General features: G+C 34.1%; 1 protein-coding gene across 4 annotated transcripts; it reads right to left on the bottom strand.

Annotated features, from left to right (window-relative positions):
• Nucleotides 1-657: 657 nt before the first annotated feature.
• Nucleotides 658-15,978, bottom strand: LOC110114811 (plant UBX domain-containing protein 11). 4 transcript variants are annotated; one of them, XM_028696076.1, is made up of 11 exons: nucleotides 15,880-15,978; nucleotides 15,705-15,805; nucleotides 5,538-5,637; nucleotides 5,329-5,381; nucleotides 5,140-5,221; nucleotides 4,620-4,685; nucleotides 4,453-4,520; nucleotides 4,157-4,354; nucleotides 3,476-3,965; nucleotides 1,761-2,033; nucleotides 658-1,169 (listed from the first exon to the last, which is right to left on the bottom strand). In XM_028696076.1, exons 3-11 carry the CDS (start codon nucleotides 5,635-5,637, stop codon nucleotides 940-942), a joined length of 1,560 nt encoding a protein of 519 aa, XP_028551909.1. In that variant the 5' UTR covers nucleotides 15,705-15,805; nucleotides 15,880-15,978; the 3' UTR covers nucleotides 658-939. The 4 variants fall into 4 exon arrangements, with proteins under 4 accessions (XP_028551909.1, XP_020703480.1, XP_028551910.1 ...); XM_020847821.2 differs by having other exon boundaries at nucleotides 15,723-15,805; XM_028696077.1 differs by having other exon boundaries at nucleotides 15,705-15,810; nucleotides 15,880-15,976.
• Between the last annotated feature and the right edge of the window lie 769 nt (nucleotides 15,979-16,747).

Here is a 16,747-nt window from a genome sequence, read left to right as displayed (position 1 = left end):
TTTGATAATATCTTTTTCATAACATAAAAAACAGACCTTTCTGTCTACAGATTTAGGATAAATCATCATTAGCTTATATTCTCATTATCAATCCTTGCTTTTCTTTCATTTCTATTCAACACTATTTGAAATGTTAAGCATATTCTTCACAAATAATTTTGAACAATTTATAACCATATAAACAAATATATATTCATTTTTTTCTTCATAACTTCAATTCTCTCTAATAATATAATAACTGATATTGTATACCATTCATTGCACACATCCAAACCTCAATCAACTTTAATATAATTTCATTTCTCTAATAATATAATTTCAATCAACTTTTTCATACCACAATGTAATTACAATCATTCATCAATTTAACCTTCCTAATTATCACACATTCATACTTAATATTCTCACTTTTATCACACAACATAAATATCAATAACTTCTTTACATTCCAACATTCGTATACATATAACATCATCAATCTAATTACAATTCTATAAAATTCACCATTAAGGCTTCGTTTGGGACAGGTTTCTTACTGTGTCTTAAAACAATTTTTTGATATAAAAATTTTAACTTTTATACTAAAATGCTACTTTAAAAAACAGTAAAAAAATCATCCAAAACGAAACCTAAATCTTCACTTCTTATCACACAAAATTCCTTAAATATATTTTCATTTTAATCATCCAACTTCAACTTCAAAAATTAAATATCTAATCATAATAGCATATCATTCTTATAAAGGCAAGCTCAATGCTCACATAGAAATAGGACATCATATCTACATATACAAAGTTGACATATATTATCAAGGAAGCAATTGAGCTTCTAAGTCTTAATAGCAGTTTAGAACTTCAAATTTCATCCTGGATGCTCTCAATCACTACAATTGCCTGCGCAAAGCCACTGCAGAAACACCTCAAATGGTCTGTTAAATTCCTACTGATCATTGCCTCCGTATTGGGTAGAATTACCATTCCAGAAAGTGTTTCTATCACGAGAGGAAAAATCATCTTCATCTTGCCTGAGAGTATGAATGTTGCTGCCAAAAGGTCTGGAAGATGATCTTGAGGTCGAAGCACTGGCAATTGTGTTCTGGGGATTTGATGAATATTGATTTCGCAAAGCTTCCATTCTGGATAAAGAGTTCTGGAGGCCAGGATTTGGACCTGCATGGTGAATAAGAGGAATAAATTTTTATCTCAAGTACGGCAGCAAGGATAAGAGAAGAAAATAAGATGAAATGAATATAATGCAAGAACTGATTAATTATTAATATATTACATTCACCTCAAGATAATTTTATTAGCTAAAGAACTGATCCTCGTCTTGATACAAATTTTCTCAACTTGTGATTCTGAAGCTTTGTTTAGGACGGTTTTTTTGCTGCTTCTTAAAGCAGCTTTCTGATATAAAAAATACAAATTTGTGAACTAAAAAGATGCTTTAAGAAGTAGTAAGAAAACCGCCCAGCCTTAGGCTTCATTTGGGGCGGCTTTCTTACTGCTTCTTAAAGCAGCTTTTTAGTACAAAATTTTAAATTTTTGTACTAAAAAGCTATTTTAAAAAACAGTAAGAAAGCCGCCCCAAACGAAACCTTAATGTCATTAAAAAAGCTTTGAAAAAAGCTACATCAATTGATTTTGCTCACTTTTAAGGAGCAGTCAATCATCAAGCCGGTATATTCAATTGGTACTGCACATGATTTAGAAATTAACTAAATTCAAAACATCAGAAGATTTGGAAATCAGTGAACTGACGGTATTGCCATAAATCAACATTTGGTGCTTGTTCTGAACATGATTGACCACCATTACCACCCAAATAGGAGAAGGGGTTCAAATATGATAATGCCCTTTTCAGATATCCAAAATAGCCGATTCCATTGTCATTAGAAGTAGTTTGATTTGCAGCAGTTTGTATGTCATTAGATGGCAACGATACCCTCTGATGGCCTGAGACTCCACTTCTTGGAATTACTATCAATGCCTGCCGGCCAGCAAACCCTAATTCAGACAAAGCTTTACTCATGTCTGCAGCAAAAATACAAGCCCAAAATGGTTTAGTGAAGTAACATGGATTGCTGCTCTAAATTCGTGAATCTTATAATAAATGCAGAATAACAAAAGAAACTCTAAAATGTAAGAACAATTACTCCTGCAAACAAGGTTGTATTAATCAAAGAGTATACAAGTGTGCCAATTATAAGAATGCAAGAAAATTCAGACATATAACAAGCAATAAAAATGGATTATATATATACTAAATTTGTTAGAATAAATCCTAAATTTACACAGGTAACTTAGGTTTAGATTTTTTTTTTGTTTGTTTAAGTTAATAACTAAAAACCCATTATTTTAATGCTTAATTGATGAAATGGTCAACCCAAGAGAGATAGTTGATATTTTGCTAAACCTCAATGGTCTACGTGATATTTAACTAAAGCTCAGTGAAGTTAAATGATAACTACTCCCATAATATGCCACCAAGATCACTAAAAACAGAAATACTGCAATATAAGTTCATTCCTTAAAATAAAACATCCATAACTTGCTTGCATTTAATGTAAAGCAGCATTCTGACCACCTTTTGTTACTTTCTATTAAAAAAAAAAGACACTTAACAATGCCTATGTACTTGTCACAATATTAACATATCATTCATAGGAAATAGAAACCCACAACAAAAACATATATATTATATATATATATATATATAAATATATATGTATATATATATGTATATATGTATGTATATATGTATATATGTATGTATATATGTATATATGTATGTATATATGTATATATATATATATATATATGCAAAAAATTGAAGTATGCTGAATGCAACAACTTGGCACTTCAACTCTCGCCATAAAAATGGAAAAAAAAAAAATCTTATGATTAGATCCATAGGTTTTCGTTTGAGTAGATCTAAAACAAAATATATGGAGTATAATTTTAGTAGTAATAGATCTAGTGGGGGATTATGATTTTGGACGATCAAGTCATTAATAAGATTACACGTTTTAGATATCTTGGATCTATTGTTTAGATGGTTTGGTAACATTAAACGGCGGCCTTCTGATGACCCGGTTAGGAAAATAGATATATTAGATTTGGCTTATGTTAAGAAAGGTAGAGGTAGACCTAAAAAGACTTGATTAAAAAATTTTAGAAAAGATCTTTATTTATTAGATTTAAATGAGAATTTGGCTCTTAACATAACACAATGGAGAAAAAAGATTCATGTAGCTGACCCGCATAGTGGGATTAAGGCTTATTTTATTTTTTTTTTATTTTTATTTTTTATGTAATCATGACTTACGACTAACTGCAAGAGCGTGTAGTTCTCATTGTATCAAGAACATATAAACCCACGCTAACAAGTAACTTTTGTGTTTAATATCCAGTAAAATTATTATGAAGACACTTACAATTTCAAGCTGAAGAAAACGTAAACCTAAACAACATACCTTCCTCACCAAATACTTTTCGAGGGTAAGGAATAGCTAAATCATATGAACCCAGATTGCTGTCATTGTTGTCATCCACATAGTTTTTCACTGACTTCAATCTATCAGTGATAGTGAACTTCTCTTGAAGACTAGTTCCACTAGGCATGCGGATACTGAGATGGATAGTGGTGGACTTAATAGTATTTTCACTGTCAATAATCTCATCCGGAACAGAGTGTGTTCTTTCTTGCACCTCAATAGCATTTATTTGAGAAGACCCTGAACTGGATAAATGGATTTCCACAACTGGTTCTGGAGAAGAATTTGGATGGTTTTCAATAGACTGATACTCCCGTGGCACCGCCAGGAAATCTGGAATGTTGTGGGTAGCAGAATGCGAGATTTCTTTTGTTTCATTCTCTTTGTTCTCTCTGTCTTCGCTATAGACCTTCGCTGCATTAGCGGTATCCAACTGCATGGCGTTATCATCCTCACTGACATCCTCCACCTACAAGATTAAATGTCAGATACAAACAACTTCACTTAAGTATAGGGTTACATTGAGAGCATCGAGCCTCGTTGAAGGATAAGGGGCATAGAGTCTCAGAAAAAGTAAGTTTCTAAAAACAAAAGGGCTAAAATTACTTAATGAGAATGTTTAAAATGAATGGAGCCGAGAAACCTCCAAAAAACACTAACCTGTTGCTCGACCAGAGCTTCAGGATCATTTGATGGTTCAGCTTCTACATTTAGGGCTTCATTACCAGCTAACGATGATGGATCATGTAGGCTTGAGGATTCCCCTTGCTCAACTGAAGCAACATCTGTTGAACTAGAACTTGAAGGATCAGGTTTCTTTGAAGCAAGTGCAGCTGACAAAAGGACTGTAGCAGTATCCTGTTTGTTGCATAAATCACATTTTTGAAAGCTATTGAGATGGTAATCAGCAAGCTGAGTAGGAAGTACAAACTACGCAAATAATAATGGCTGCAAACCTGGAAATGCATGGCAGCCCAAGCCTTCTCAATACTCTCGATAAAAGTTTCACAATCAATGTAACCTTCTGATAGTTTTCAAATAAAAAACAAAGAGCAATTCGTTATTTAAATTGAAACATATGTGACTACAAAAAGAAAAGAATCTTGAAAGAGTTTAGAAATACCATGTTGCCAAAGCATTAAACCATTGTAACCAACAGCAGAAATGCTCGGAACAGCTTTCTGAGGATCTGGACAAGATCATGTAAGCTGAACAAAAAAACTTGTAAATTATTGAGAACTAATATGCTATGTAGCTTATACATTTAAAAGCAAGTAAGAACAAATGAAAACAACTGGTCAAAATATTCATTTTAAATAATATTTACTGCATTAGTTTACATGCATGCCAAACTTAATCATTTTGTCATGTTATCATCAACTGACATAATACAAATATTTGGGCAGGATTTACTAATCCCTCTCATTCAATACTGAAATCTAAAAAATATCTTATTATTGAAATAATAGCAAAATACTAGGATTGATCAAAGGAAAACTACTCTAAGCAGTTGACCAACACTTGTTGGCAAGCTGTTAACATTTTAATGACAAATTTTGAAAAAAAATATACTGAATTAATTAAAACATTTCAGAACAAATCAAGCTTTATAGAATACAGTAAAATCAATGAATAACGGATACAAATGGCAGAAAACTGTGATGCTTCAACATGTCCTTGAATCAGATGCAAGAAGATGCAATATCTTGATACTGCTGCTCCTACCTGAGCAGATATGGAAACACAGAAATAAGCATGAGAGGAGGATTGACTATTTTAAGCTGCAAAACCAACTATTTCGACCATATGCCAAGTTCTTAAAAAAGACGTACTTGATCATCTAACCAAGTCGAATTTTCTAGATTGGCTGAATTCTCATCGTCACCTGAAAAGTAACATGAAGATATTAAACTTAAACGTTGCTAAGCACTAAAAACTAACACCTAAAAAACACGCCTCTACAAGCATTGTACTCGAAGGAATGCATTTCACCAACAGAAAATCATGTTTTTGTATAATCTCCATAAAGAATGAATTCAACCTGAGATAAAAACGAGAAAAAGCTTCTTCTGATTCTGAGCTTCAACAATCGCCTCAGAAATGGATCCCTTGTAAGTTAGATAAGCTGTAGATTTCTCCATCTTAAGAAAAAAAAGGTCAAAACTTAAATTGAGGAGAAGAAATTGCAACTACAATAACCTTAAAGAACAGCAGAATGCCAGAAAATAATTCAATAAGGAATAGAAGCACAATCAATTATGCCCTCAAACGTGTTATCAGCAATTATGATTTACAAAGAGGAATTCAGGCTCTGTTCCTCGCAAAGCAAGAAAAAATCTAAAGAGTGTCAAACCAGCATGCCAAAAAAAATAGAAGCAATTAAATTTCAAACATAAAAAAGGATCATCTTAAATTAGTCTAAGTAGATTGCCCTGCTGCAGAGACAATGAAAAATCAATCGAACTCCCCAATCCACTAAACATCTTCCAATAGCTTAAAAGAAAAGGGATGAGCTAGAGTAAGAGATTCTAGAGATAATTTCAGCAGTTCTGATGCAAATCATCATTCTGAACTTTAATTTTAATGTTATGTTCATAGTTTATCTATTTTTTTTATATTTTCAGTTTTAGTTTTGGAATTTTAGGCATGCCCATAATTATAATACCTACAGAGAATAGGATGTGCTCCATAATGTTCTGACCTTATTTCATCCAGTTTGATTAGTTTCCCATTGCTGGTTTGGTTTGGCTGCTCTGGCTCTCTAGGGTTTATCAATTGGCCCTTCAATTGGACCTGCCGTTTGGACCTTGACCTTCATCTAAGATGTGAAGTTAGAATATCTTGTTTTGACTTGTTGAGTCAAGTGTTTCTGTCGGGCTTTGCTTGGAAGCCTTTTGTTGCTATAGGTTGCTTGTGACTTGAATATTAGTAGCATGGTTGATTGGTTTCCTGTTTTGTGAGATGGATTCGGTAATATAGAGGCTGTGGCAGCAACTTTGATGGGGACATCGGTCCTACATCAAACTTTCTAGCGAGCTGGTCTGTGACTTTCACATGGCAGTAAAAACTATATCGGTTTCTGTTTCCCAACCATGAACATCATACGCAATTTTACAGGATGCATATTGTTGAACCTATCTTTTGGAGGAAATGAGTGATTAAGAATAAATTAACTGAGCATAAAAAATTAATTTTGAATGATTTTTTTTAATTATTTTGTTTCTTTTTTGTGCTTGAATGCTAGTTAGATGAGATGCTTCCAGTGTGCAATAAATGTTAACTATAAAATATTGGAGGAAATATCTCCTTGTACTCTCTTAAATAAATTATTTTTCAATGATATTTCTTTTTAAATTTTTTATATCCTCTTTGTACTGGAGTGCTAGTTAGATGAAGATCCTTCCAATGTGGCGTACCGCGTAAGTGGTAACTACAAAATTTTGGAAGAAATATCTCCTATTACCGGCATTTGACCAAGATTAACACTTTAGAGTTTTATGATTGTTTCTGATGTGAAACGTAAATGCCATATACTTGCCTAGGTGGCAAGATTAATTAAAGCTCAAATCAATTTGGGGAGAGAGAATGGAAATCTGAAATTAAGGAGTAATTAAAGCTAATTCAAATTCAATTTTTGAATTTGAATTGTCATTAATTGGGAGGATTGAATGATTAATTGATTTAAATCTGAAATTAAATTTCAGATTTAAATTAATGGTTATTGGCTTAATTGGAGGGACGAATTTAAGGAGTAATTAATGCTAACTCAAATTCAAATTTTGAATTTGAATTGTCATTAATTGTGAGGATTAAATGATTAATTGATTTAAATCTGAAATTAAATTTCAGATTTAAATTAATGGTTATTGGCTTAATTGGAGGGACGAATTTAAGGAGTATTTAATGCTAATTCAAATTTAAATTTTGAATTTGAATTGTCATTAATTGTGAGCCTCTCTTAATTAAGAAATTTCTTTATTCCAAGGAGGAAGAGAGGGGGAGGTAGGGGTTGGTGGGCGTCGGCCTAAGGGATGGCCGGCGAGTGAATTTTTGGACGGGCCAACAGGGCCGGCGGCAAGGAGAACTTGGGGAGGAAAAGCCCGAGCTTGGTAGATGATGAGAAGTTTAGAAAAATCTAGGAATTTCTAACCTCACGCTCTTAAACTTCAAGATCTCAAAGGAGATTGTAGGGATGTCGGAACTCACACAGAGATCCACGAAACTCTCCTCAAGAACTCACAAAGAGATCTTGAGAATCTCGGAACTCACAAAGTGATCCGCGAAACTCTTTTCAAGAACTCACAAAGAGATCTTGGGAAAGTCGGAACTCACAAAGAGATCCTTCTGAACTCACTAAGAGATCAACATGAAAATAAAATTTTCCATTATCAATAATCCATCCTTCAAATACAAGAGAAGGGGCCTCTATATATAGGAATCAAGAGAAATTAAAAGACACATTCGCCCCTTGGGCTTACATAAAACAAGAGGGTAAAATGAGAAATTGCAAAACTAAATTAAAATACACTTAATAAACGAAAAAAAATCAAAGTGATCTCGGTCGTCGATCTTCAGCTCCTCGGATTGGCATGGACGGTTGGATGTCCGCATCAGTTTCCTTGTTCTTTTTTTTTTTTAATAATATTAGTGATTAATTTTTAAGTGATTAGATTTGGTGAAAGCTCATACAATTAAGAATTTTCAATTGTGATATAATTTTCGATCATTGTGTGATTTTCCTTGACTGTGTGTTCCTTGGTCGATTTTTTATTTGGGTGATCATTAAATTATCATTTATGACCAATTTTGTGTCTTTAGTTTTCATCAAAAGAGAATAATTATTATCTAAATTAAATTGTAAGCTTGTTACATGCTAGAAAATTTGCACTAGTGGAGTAAGATATTTTATAGTACAAGCTTTATACAAAGATCCAGCAAATAAACAAATAAATGAAAAGAGCACGAATCACGTCAAAGTTTCTACTTGAAAAATCGGCAAAGGGAAAAAACGATGGGGCCAAGCCCAGTTGAACTGATTTCACTATGAGAGTGTTAATTTAAAATGTTTGTCCATCTCTTAAATTAGAGATGATAATATTACAAGAGTATAAGAAATAGCTAGGAAATATGGTGGAGTTGGTATTGGGATGGAAGGCCTTCAAATGATTGTGGCTAAGTGATAACAATATGAAAATATTGTTCGAGCGGTAGCAGTTTGAATAGGGCCACACGATAGTGATTAAATGACAATGTTTGGGTAGCGAAGGTCTAACGAGTGTCGTCGGGCAGTGATTCAATGTTACAGTCGGACGGCGATGGTCCGATAGAGGTCTGGAGACGGCGATCGAGCAGTGGTCCAACAACAACGACCGAATGGTGATATAATGGCTAAGGTCAGGCAGTGAAGCTCCAATGATGGCAATCAGATGGTGGTCCCGTAACAATGATCGAGTGGTTGTTTGATGGCGGTGGAATGGTGTTCCAATCGAGCGACAAAGGTCCAACGGCGACTGTCGAGCAATGCTTTGATGGCACCTTTGGGCGATGAAGTTCCAACGACGGTCATGTGGTTGTCCGACAATGGTTGTCATGTGGTGGTCCAATGTCAGTGATGCTCTAACAGAAATATAGAATTCTTTAAGCTTTTATGCTCTCTTGAATACCTAGGAAATGTTTCCCTTAATGTAGAGATTGGGGCCAATTCATATATTTTTAAGAGTAACATTCCACGTAAATATAGAAAAAATCCAAAATACTCGATTGGATGACCTATATTGATTTTCTTGATCATAGAACATACATTTGGCATTTAAGTGCCTTAATGTTATCGGAATTAAGCAATATTAAGCTCGTTGGATTCATCTTATCGAGATTTTTAGTTTGATTATATGCATGTCAAATTTGAAGATCATTTGGTCCTTAAATTGATATTCTAAAGTTTTTAACTATGATTAAAGCTCTTGATCTAGGCTTATTTAGAAACATAGCAAAGCATTTATTGTGTACTTGGGTTCATCTCATTGAGGCGATCAGTTAGACTATTAGGTTGTTAAATCATAGCCTAAATGATCATGAATTTAATTTTAGAAGCTTTCAATTCAAACATGCATTGACATTTGTCCATGATCATGCAATTTTTGACATTTGTCCATGATCATGCAATTTTTAATGATATATCAAGACTAAGAATTTGACCTTATATATGTGATCATGTGTATTTCATCCAAGATTTGCATTAAGAAAACCTAGGCCCTAAGTCATCCTATATATACTATAGTCATTTGAATTCTTACTTTAGTTAAGGATTCCCTGAGAGTTAGTCAATTATCTACAAATGTGAGCAAGTCCACATAATTATGAGATGAATCCCCACAATCTCATATGATTTATTCACTTCTAATTTTTAGCAATAAAATAATTTTAAATCTCAATTAGCTTACAATTTCAAGCCACATCAACTTTGTGGTCTATTTGAAACAACTTTCTATCAACTTTGCTTTTCAAATAGCAACTGCACTTACATTTGGATTAGTTTTTCAATTGCGTTAGAAATTTTTTTTGTCTAAAATAGATTTTATAACCAAGCTCATCATCCTATGTTTTAAAAATACAATTATGATCCGAGGGATGTTCCGGGGTTTCTTAATCCAAAATTTTATAATTCCATCTTCTCAATTGTAAAATATAGTATAATAACTTTAAAAAATAACTTTCCTACAAATAGTTTTACAAAAGAACTTTACAAATAGCTACAGCTACCCAAAAAAAACTAATCTCAATGTGGGTTTGATTTGCATGCGATAAGAATTTGCACGATTTCTTGATAAAAACAATTATGATTAGAGCAATTAGCAATTTAAACAACAAAACAAAACGTAAGAGGGGTGGCTACGCTTAGGCCAAGCCACATGCCAAACACTTGGATTATCAAAACAAGTTAGAAGCTCAATAACATGCAAAGTAAATAGCTTTCAACAAAATCTCTAATCTAACAATAAGATAGTACATAGAAAGCACGCCCAATCCTACGTTTGCAAAGCTTAAGCAGAAGGCGAGGCACGATTCCTCTCAACTAGATCACGACCTGCAAGATTAGTAGATTAGGAAGATAATTGAAAAGGGGAAGAAGTTTACCATTTGTCGAAGCCCGGAAACAAGTAGTTGAAAGGTTGAAGATGTTTGTCGTAGCTTATCTTGAAGGTTCAACTGAGAGAGAAAGAAGTTTCTCTCAAGTGTTGAAGTGTTGAACACGCTCATTGGTACTTCCCTTGAAGGCTCCTATTGAAAGAGAGGAGCTTATCTTGAAAACTCCCAAGGGTAAAAGGGGAAGAAGTGCCCAGCCATGAATGGGAGAGGATTGGGGAATTTAGGTTTAGATTTTGGGAGGTTTAAGTGAAGAGGAATTAATTCAACAATTTCCTTCTAGATCCTTGAGTGAAATATTCAAGGAAGGGAAAAGGAGGGAGGGGCCGACGGCAAGGGTGATAGGGAATGGTTTTAATTAAATTCCAAAAAGGGAGATTTCGGCCAAAGGAGGTGGGGAAGGGTTTTGAATTCTTTCCAAGAGGGTGACTTGGAGTTTGGAAATAATTTCCAAAGAAACCCACTAGGGGGCCGGCGGCATTAGGTGGGCTTGGGGGAAATTAATTCAAGTTTAATACTTTCCTCATTGGGAATTACTAATTATGATGGTAATTAATGTCCAATCCAAATCAAATTAATTTTAAATTTGATTTAAGAAACTTTCCTAAAATAGGATTTTATTTTATGAAAGGTTTCAAATTTCAAATTTGAATTATTTGATTAAGAGTAAATAACTTTCCCAAAAGGTGTCAAGCAAGAAAGGAAACTATTCAAGTGGGGATTGGAAAAATTGGAGGCAAGGTGGGGGAAAGGGAACCGGCAGTTTGGCTAGGGGGGTGGTGGAGATGGGTCGGCGGTTAGGTGGAAATTAAGGGCTGATTTAGGGAGGTGGTGGTAGGTTGTGGTTGGCAGGTGTGGGAAGTGGGAAGACGAGGTGGCCGGCGACCTAGGGATTGGGTGAAACCTTTGTCTAGCGGCTAGATGAAGAAGAGAGAAGAAAATTTTGATAAAAGAAGAACCACGAACCCGGCCGTCTCCAAGGTAAGTGGGTAATCCATATTCCCTCTCCAAGGGACCTCGCTCCAATCTCTCAAGCTCTCATAAGAACTAAAAAATGGGGGAGAAATTTTATCATTCAATCATTAAGCTTCGAAGAGAAACATAAGGGCTATAAATAGCCTTGTACAAAATGACTCAAAAATAAAAAGACGACTATGCCCTAAGGGCTTACATACGACCTCCCTTAAGTAAAAGGTAAAAGCGGGAAAACAAATACAACATAAATAATAAGAGACAAATAAAATAATAAAAGACAAATACATGAAATGGCTAAAAAATACATCGACTCGATCGTGGTCGTAGATCGACGACCACTTCTCTGATAAACTTTCCATGTGCTGATGTCCCCATCAGGGTTTCCTCATACCATCAACCAAAATACCCACCTAGGTCGGACCTCAATAAACCACAAAGTTCCACTATGAGATAAGTTTGATAAGTTTATGGAGGATGTACTTCACAATTACTGCCACAAGCACTCAACAATACATATTAATGAAGGAGTTACATTAGGGTTGAGAGAAACATATCAAATTCAACATAGAACATCCTATATGTTCACTTATTACAACCCATTTGGCTTATAGATGTGCAATTGAAAATGTTGTCACAAGCATTCACCCAAGCATTTATAAGAGTATGAAATCTCATAGAACCATAACTAAAGTATTGTATTCATCACAATAACCATCAAAACTACAAGATCTCATGCATTATTTATAATAATGTCTTATTTGAAAATGAAAAATATAACATTGATCGGATAAGGAAACAGCATACCTGTCTTAAGTAAAAAAATAGCACATTAACCTCTAACATAATGACAACAAAAGACTCAATAACGAAAAACATAACACAAGTCATAGCATAAACTTGATCAACAACACTATGATAAACCTCCAAGAATTAGGACACTATGCACCATCACTTTGGATTTCCTTATTTATAAATGTAAGAACATTATGCAGTCTTGTTAGGTAGATAGATCAAGACTAGTCGATCTTGCTGCAACATGTGCTCTAACTCCAACATCAACATTTACAGTTACTCTATATTCTACCTCTTTCCCTTCTATAGTTTCCACAAATGATAAGGGAAAAAGGTTTGTAAATGTCGATTCAGATAAAGGTTGATATAAAGTTGGCCTCTACCAATCCATCCACCAGACAAGAATACAACACGTCTTTGCATGTTATTAAAGGATTAAAAGTCATCGGGGAAAGCTAACTCGATTTAGCCAGATATGCATTAAAAGCAAAATTAGTCACAAAAAATCCAACCAATAACATGGACAACTATCATATAGACTTAAGATTAGACAAATGATCACTACTCAGCTCAATCATGTCATGAATGTTCGACAATTTTTACACTCGCTATCACCTACCATAGCTCTTCAATTTTTTCATCCAGGGCTTAGGACCCAACAATGACAATATTGTTATTGTTTCAATGATAAAGGCATGCTGTTGTTGTTGTTGTTGAGTACTCAACTTGATCGGCACAACCACAAAGAGAAATCTCAACACAACCAAGCCGATGGCATAGATATGAAGCTTCGCCACTCCTTACTCTGCCCATCCCCAAAAGCTCAACACACCTCCAACTGAGAGCCTTCTTGAGAAAGCCATAAGCAAAGTGAGGCAAGCAATAATTGGTCTTGGAAAATCCATACCCAAGGCAGACATGCACCCCCAAATCACCCAACAACTTGTGTCCAATTGATTTTTACAATTCCTATATTTTTGCGGGACTTTGATTTAAAAGCTGACATGTGCCCCAAGTGTTAAACGAAGACTTATTATTTATAACAAACCTCATATGTATGGCGCATTTCATGAGATGATCTCCCTCCTTATGTAGGCCCTCACAGCCTATAAGTACCTAATTGATATAGCCTTAAAGGATTCTTTTGGATCCTCATATACCTGAGAAACAGATTCTTAGCTATTTGCCTACCTGAGGTTCCATGGTATAAAAAATGGTGTCTCTCTCATCCTTCTCTTTCTTTTATCCCTCTCCTCGAGATATTTCTCTAGCTAATATATGTTAAAATCAAGGACACCAATCTTAGGCATTCACAAGGATTATATACATACCATGGTTATTTAAGCAAATTATCACAACATGTGATGTTGTGATTTTCAAAGAAAGGGATAATTATGTCATGGATGTTGGACATCAAATATAGCTCCGCCACCCCCATCTACCACTTGTAACAGCTAAAAATTAAAGCTTAGACCTAATGGCTTATATGTAGGGAATTATCACGAAAATTCAAGTAGCCTAGAATTGCCTGAATTCCTACTTTATTCTAGGTTTGTAAGATAAATGATTCCTCTTCAAGGGTGAGAATCCCTATAATTTTGGGTTGGTAATTCCCCCTTCAAGGCTAATTGTGTCACATAGATTGGGGCAAGTAATTTTTTCGCTTCATAACAATTGAATTATCCACTCTACTCACAATATCGAACTCTACTCACAATATCGAGCAACATTATACAACCACAATACTAATCCATGATCCTTACACAGAAAAATATAACTCTTTGGGGTAAATTCTATTGGAAAAAAAACAATGAACTCCTCTTCCATTAATTCCCACTATAACCAGTTAAACTGATGAGAATACTCCTACATCCTAACCAAATCGGAATTAAAGACGCTATAATTGGACACTTCAGTGCCCGTAGCCCTTCTTTCCCGAAAAACCTCGCAGATTAAAGACATAATAACTCAAGCAGAAATTGTCACAACACCAAGAATAAAAAAAAGGATCATAGAAACATAAAAGCTTAAAGGAGAAGAACAATTAGAATAAAACGTACATCTGGTAGCGGTCAATCAGTCGGAGGTGATAACCAGAATCAATAAAGATTTCAAGGCTTTTCTCGAGGATTTCTCCATGCAGCGTAGAAATGCCGAACTAGAGCACAAATTTCGGTCCTCCGAAGCTATGATTGTAAATAAATAAAAACTAATATAATATTATAAGTAAGGGGTTTTTACATACCTACCACTTAAAACTATTATATTTAACTATCTAACAACTAAACTGTACTAGTTACTCTTCTACAACCTAAAAAACCTTACCCTCATTAAAAAAAAAAACACTATGTTGTCTCCCGTCAAACCCAAACTCTGAAAGAGCATGGGAATCACCTCTCATCTTCCTTGTTACTGGAGCAGCTCCCTCTCTCATGTTTGAATCTCACGATCGTCTTCTCCAACCAGTGCGAAGACATCCTAACCGAGCGGTCGACTATCGTGCGAATGTCTAAATCCCACGCCGCTCGTCTTCTCCCTTTCGCGAATCTCAAGTCGCTCGTCTTCTCCCTCTCGCAAATCTCAAGTCGCTCATGTTCTCCCATTCGGCGGGCAGATTGTAATTCTGGTTCCTAATTAAAATTGCATATTTTTTGGCGAGGATATATGCTTTTTGGCTGCTAATGAATATTTTTTTGTGAGGAGATATGCTTTTTGTAAAGTACATTATATGTTTTTATTTAGAAGTTAAAAATAAAGAGAACTCTTATATTGAACCTTATACTGTTGTAAGCATAGTGGAGAACATTATATCCTTTTTTTAGGCGAGTTTATTGATTTCTGGAACTAACTCAATGAAGGAGAAGAAATTGGAACTAAATTGTCTTTGTTTCACATCAGAGTTTTGTATAGAATATGCAAGGATCAACTGAACTTATGAACTAACCTGTTTTACTTTTAAAACATTCATGAGGTCTAAATTCTTTGCAGAACTCTGAAAATAGTATAGAGATTGCAATGCACAAAATTTTTATAACAATTTCAAATGTTTACAACATAACTTAACATGTCTGCAATACATAACAGTTGATACAAAACTTGAAGTATTTACATTCAGCACAAGTGTTTGCATGAGACATAGGACTTTCTGCACATGATTTCCAACATAAGCTTCTTAGTTAAATTCTCAGTTACTAGACATTAAATACAAGCTCATGAACTCATGATACGGCTGAATTGTCTAGATTCTTAGGGATATGACAAATCCATAATATCAGATGACGGAAGAATTAGGCCATACATGAATCAATAAACAAACCTGGTCTTCAGAAAACCGCTCGTAATGAAAGGATGCCGATCCAGAGCTCTCGGTCTCCGATGATTGTTTTAGGTTAAACGAACCTGGTCTTCAAAAATCCGAGCTAAATGGGTTTGACGAACAGGAAAACCAGATAAGGAAATGGATAAGAACATACCTAGACGAACAAATCAGCCGACCGAGCGAGGAAGAAGAGAAGTTAGCGAAGAAGAAGTTTCGGAATTACAGTTTCGGCGTTTGGGTTTGACGGTAGCCGGGAGGCAAGGAAGTGCATTTTTTTTAAAGGAGGGTAAGGATTTTTAGATGGTAGAAGAATAAATAGTAAAATTTAACTGTTAAATAGTTAAATATAATAATTTTAAGTGTTAGATATGTAAAAATCTTTATAAGTTATTGTGGGAAACAGCATTAGGTGAGAAAGTGAAAAAAAATAATAATAAAAAAGAGATTTTAATATTAAAAATGCACTTTTTAAAATTATAAAAAAAAAATACATCAAAAAATTTTTTTAATCAAAGACATGATATTACTAAATAAAGGCTTCGTTTGGGATGACTTTCTTATAACTTTACCGTTTTCTTATTGCTTTTTAAAGCAGTCATAAACATGTCCCAAATGAAGCTTTAACAACTACATATTAATAAAAATAAAAACAAAAAAAAAATAAAAACAAAATAAAAACAAAAACAACTACATATGAATAATACGAGAAGTCCACCACAAATATGCATTGAAAGCTTTGACACAATCAACTTTAAATTCATAATAATTTGTGCTTCCTAAAGTTCGGATACATTTTCTTCTTAGAAATTAGATTTTGGAATGTAAATAATAAAGTTTATTCCCAAAGCATAATGAAAATATTATATTTATCGGATCAAATATGAATCACAATACAATCATATAATACAAACTTTAGAAAAAGAAAAAAAATCACAATATAAACTTTAAATTATAAACTTTTAAAATTAAATATTGATCTCATCCAAACAAATGTCTTATAGTAGAATTGAATGTCTCGATGG

This window comes from Dendrobium catenatum, unplaced genomic scaffold, assembly GCF_001605985.2.
Source record: "Dendrobium catenatum unplaced genomic scaffold, ASM160598v2 fragScaff_scaffold_716, whole genome shotgun sequence".
NCBI lineage: Eukaryota > Viridiplantae > Streptophyta > Magnoliopsida > Asparagales > Orchidaceae > Dendrobium > Dendrobium catenatum.
The sequence above is the reverse complement of the archived record's forward strand: the minus strand, read 5'-3'. Positions and strand labels throughout refer to the sequence as shown.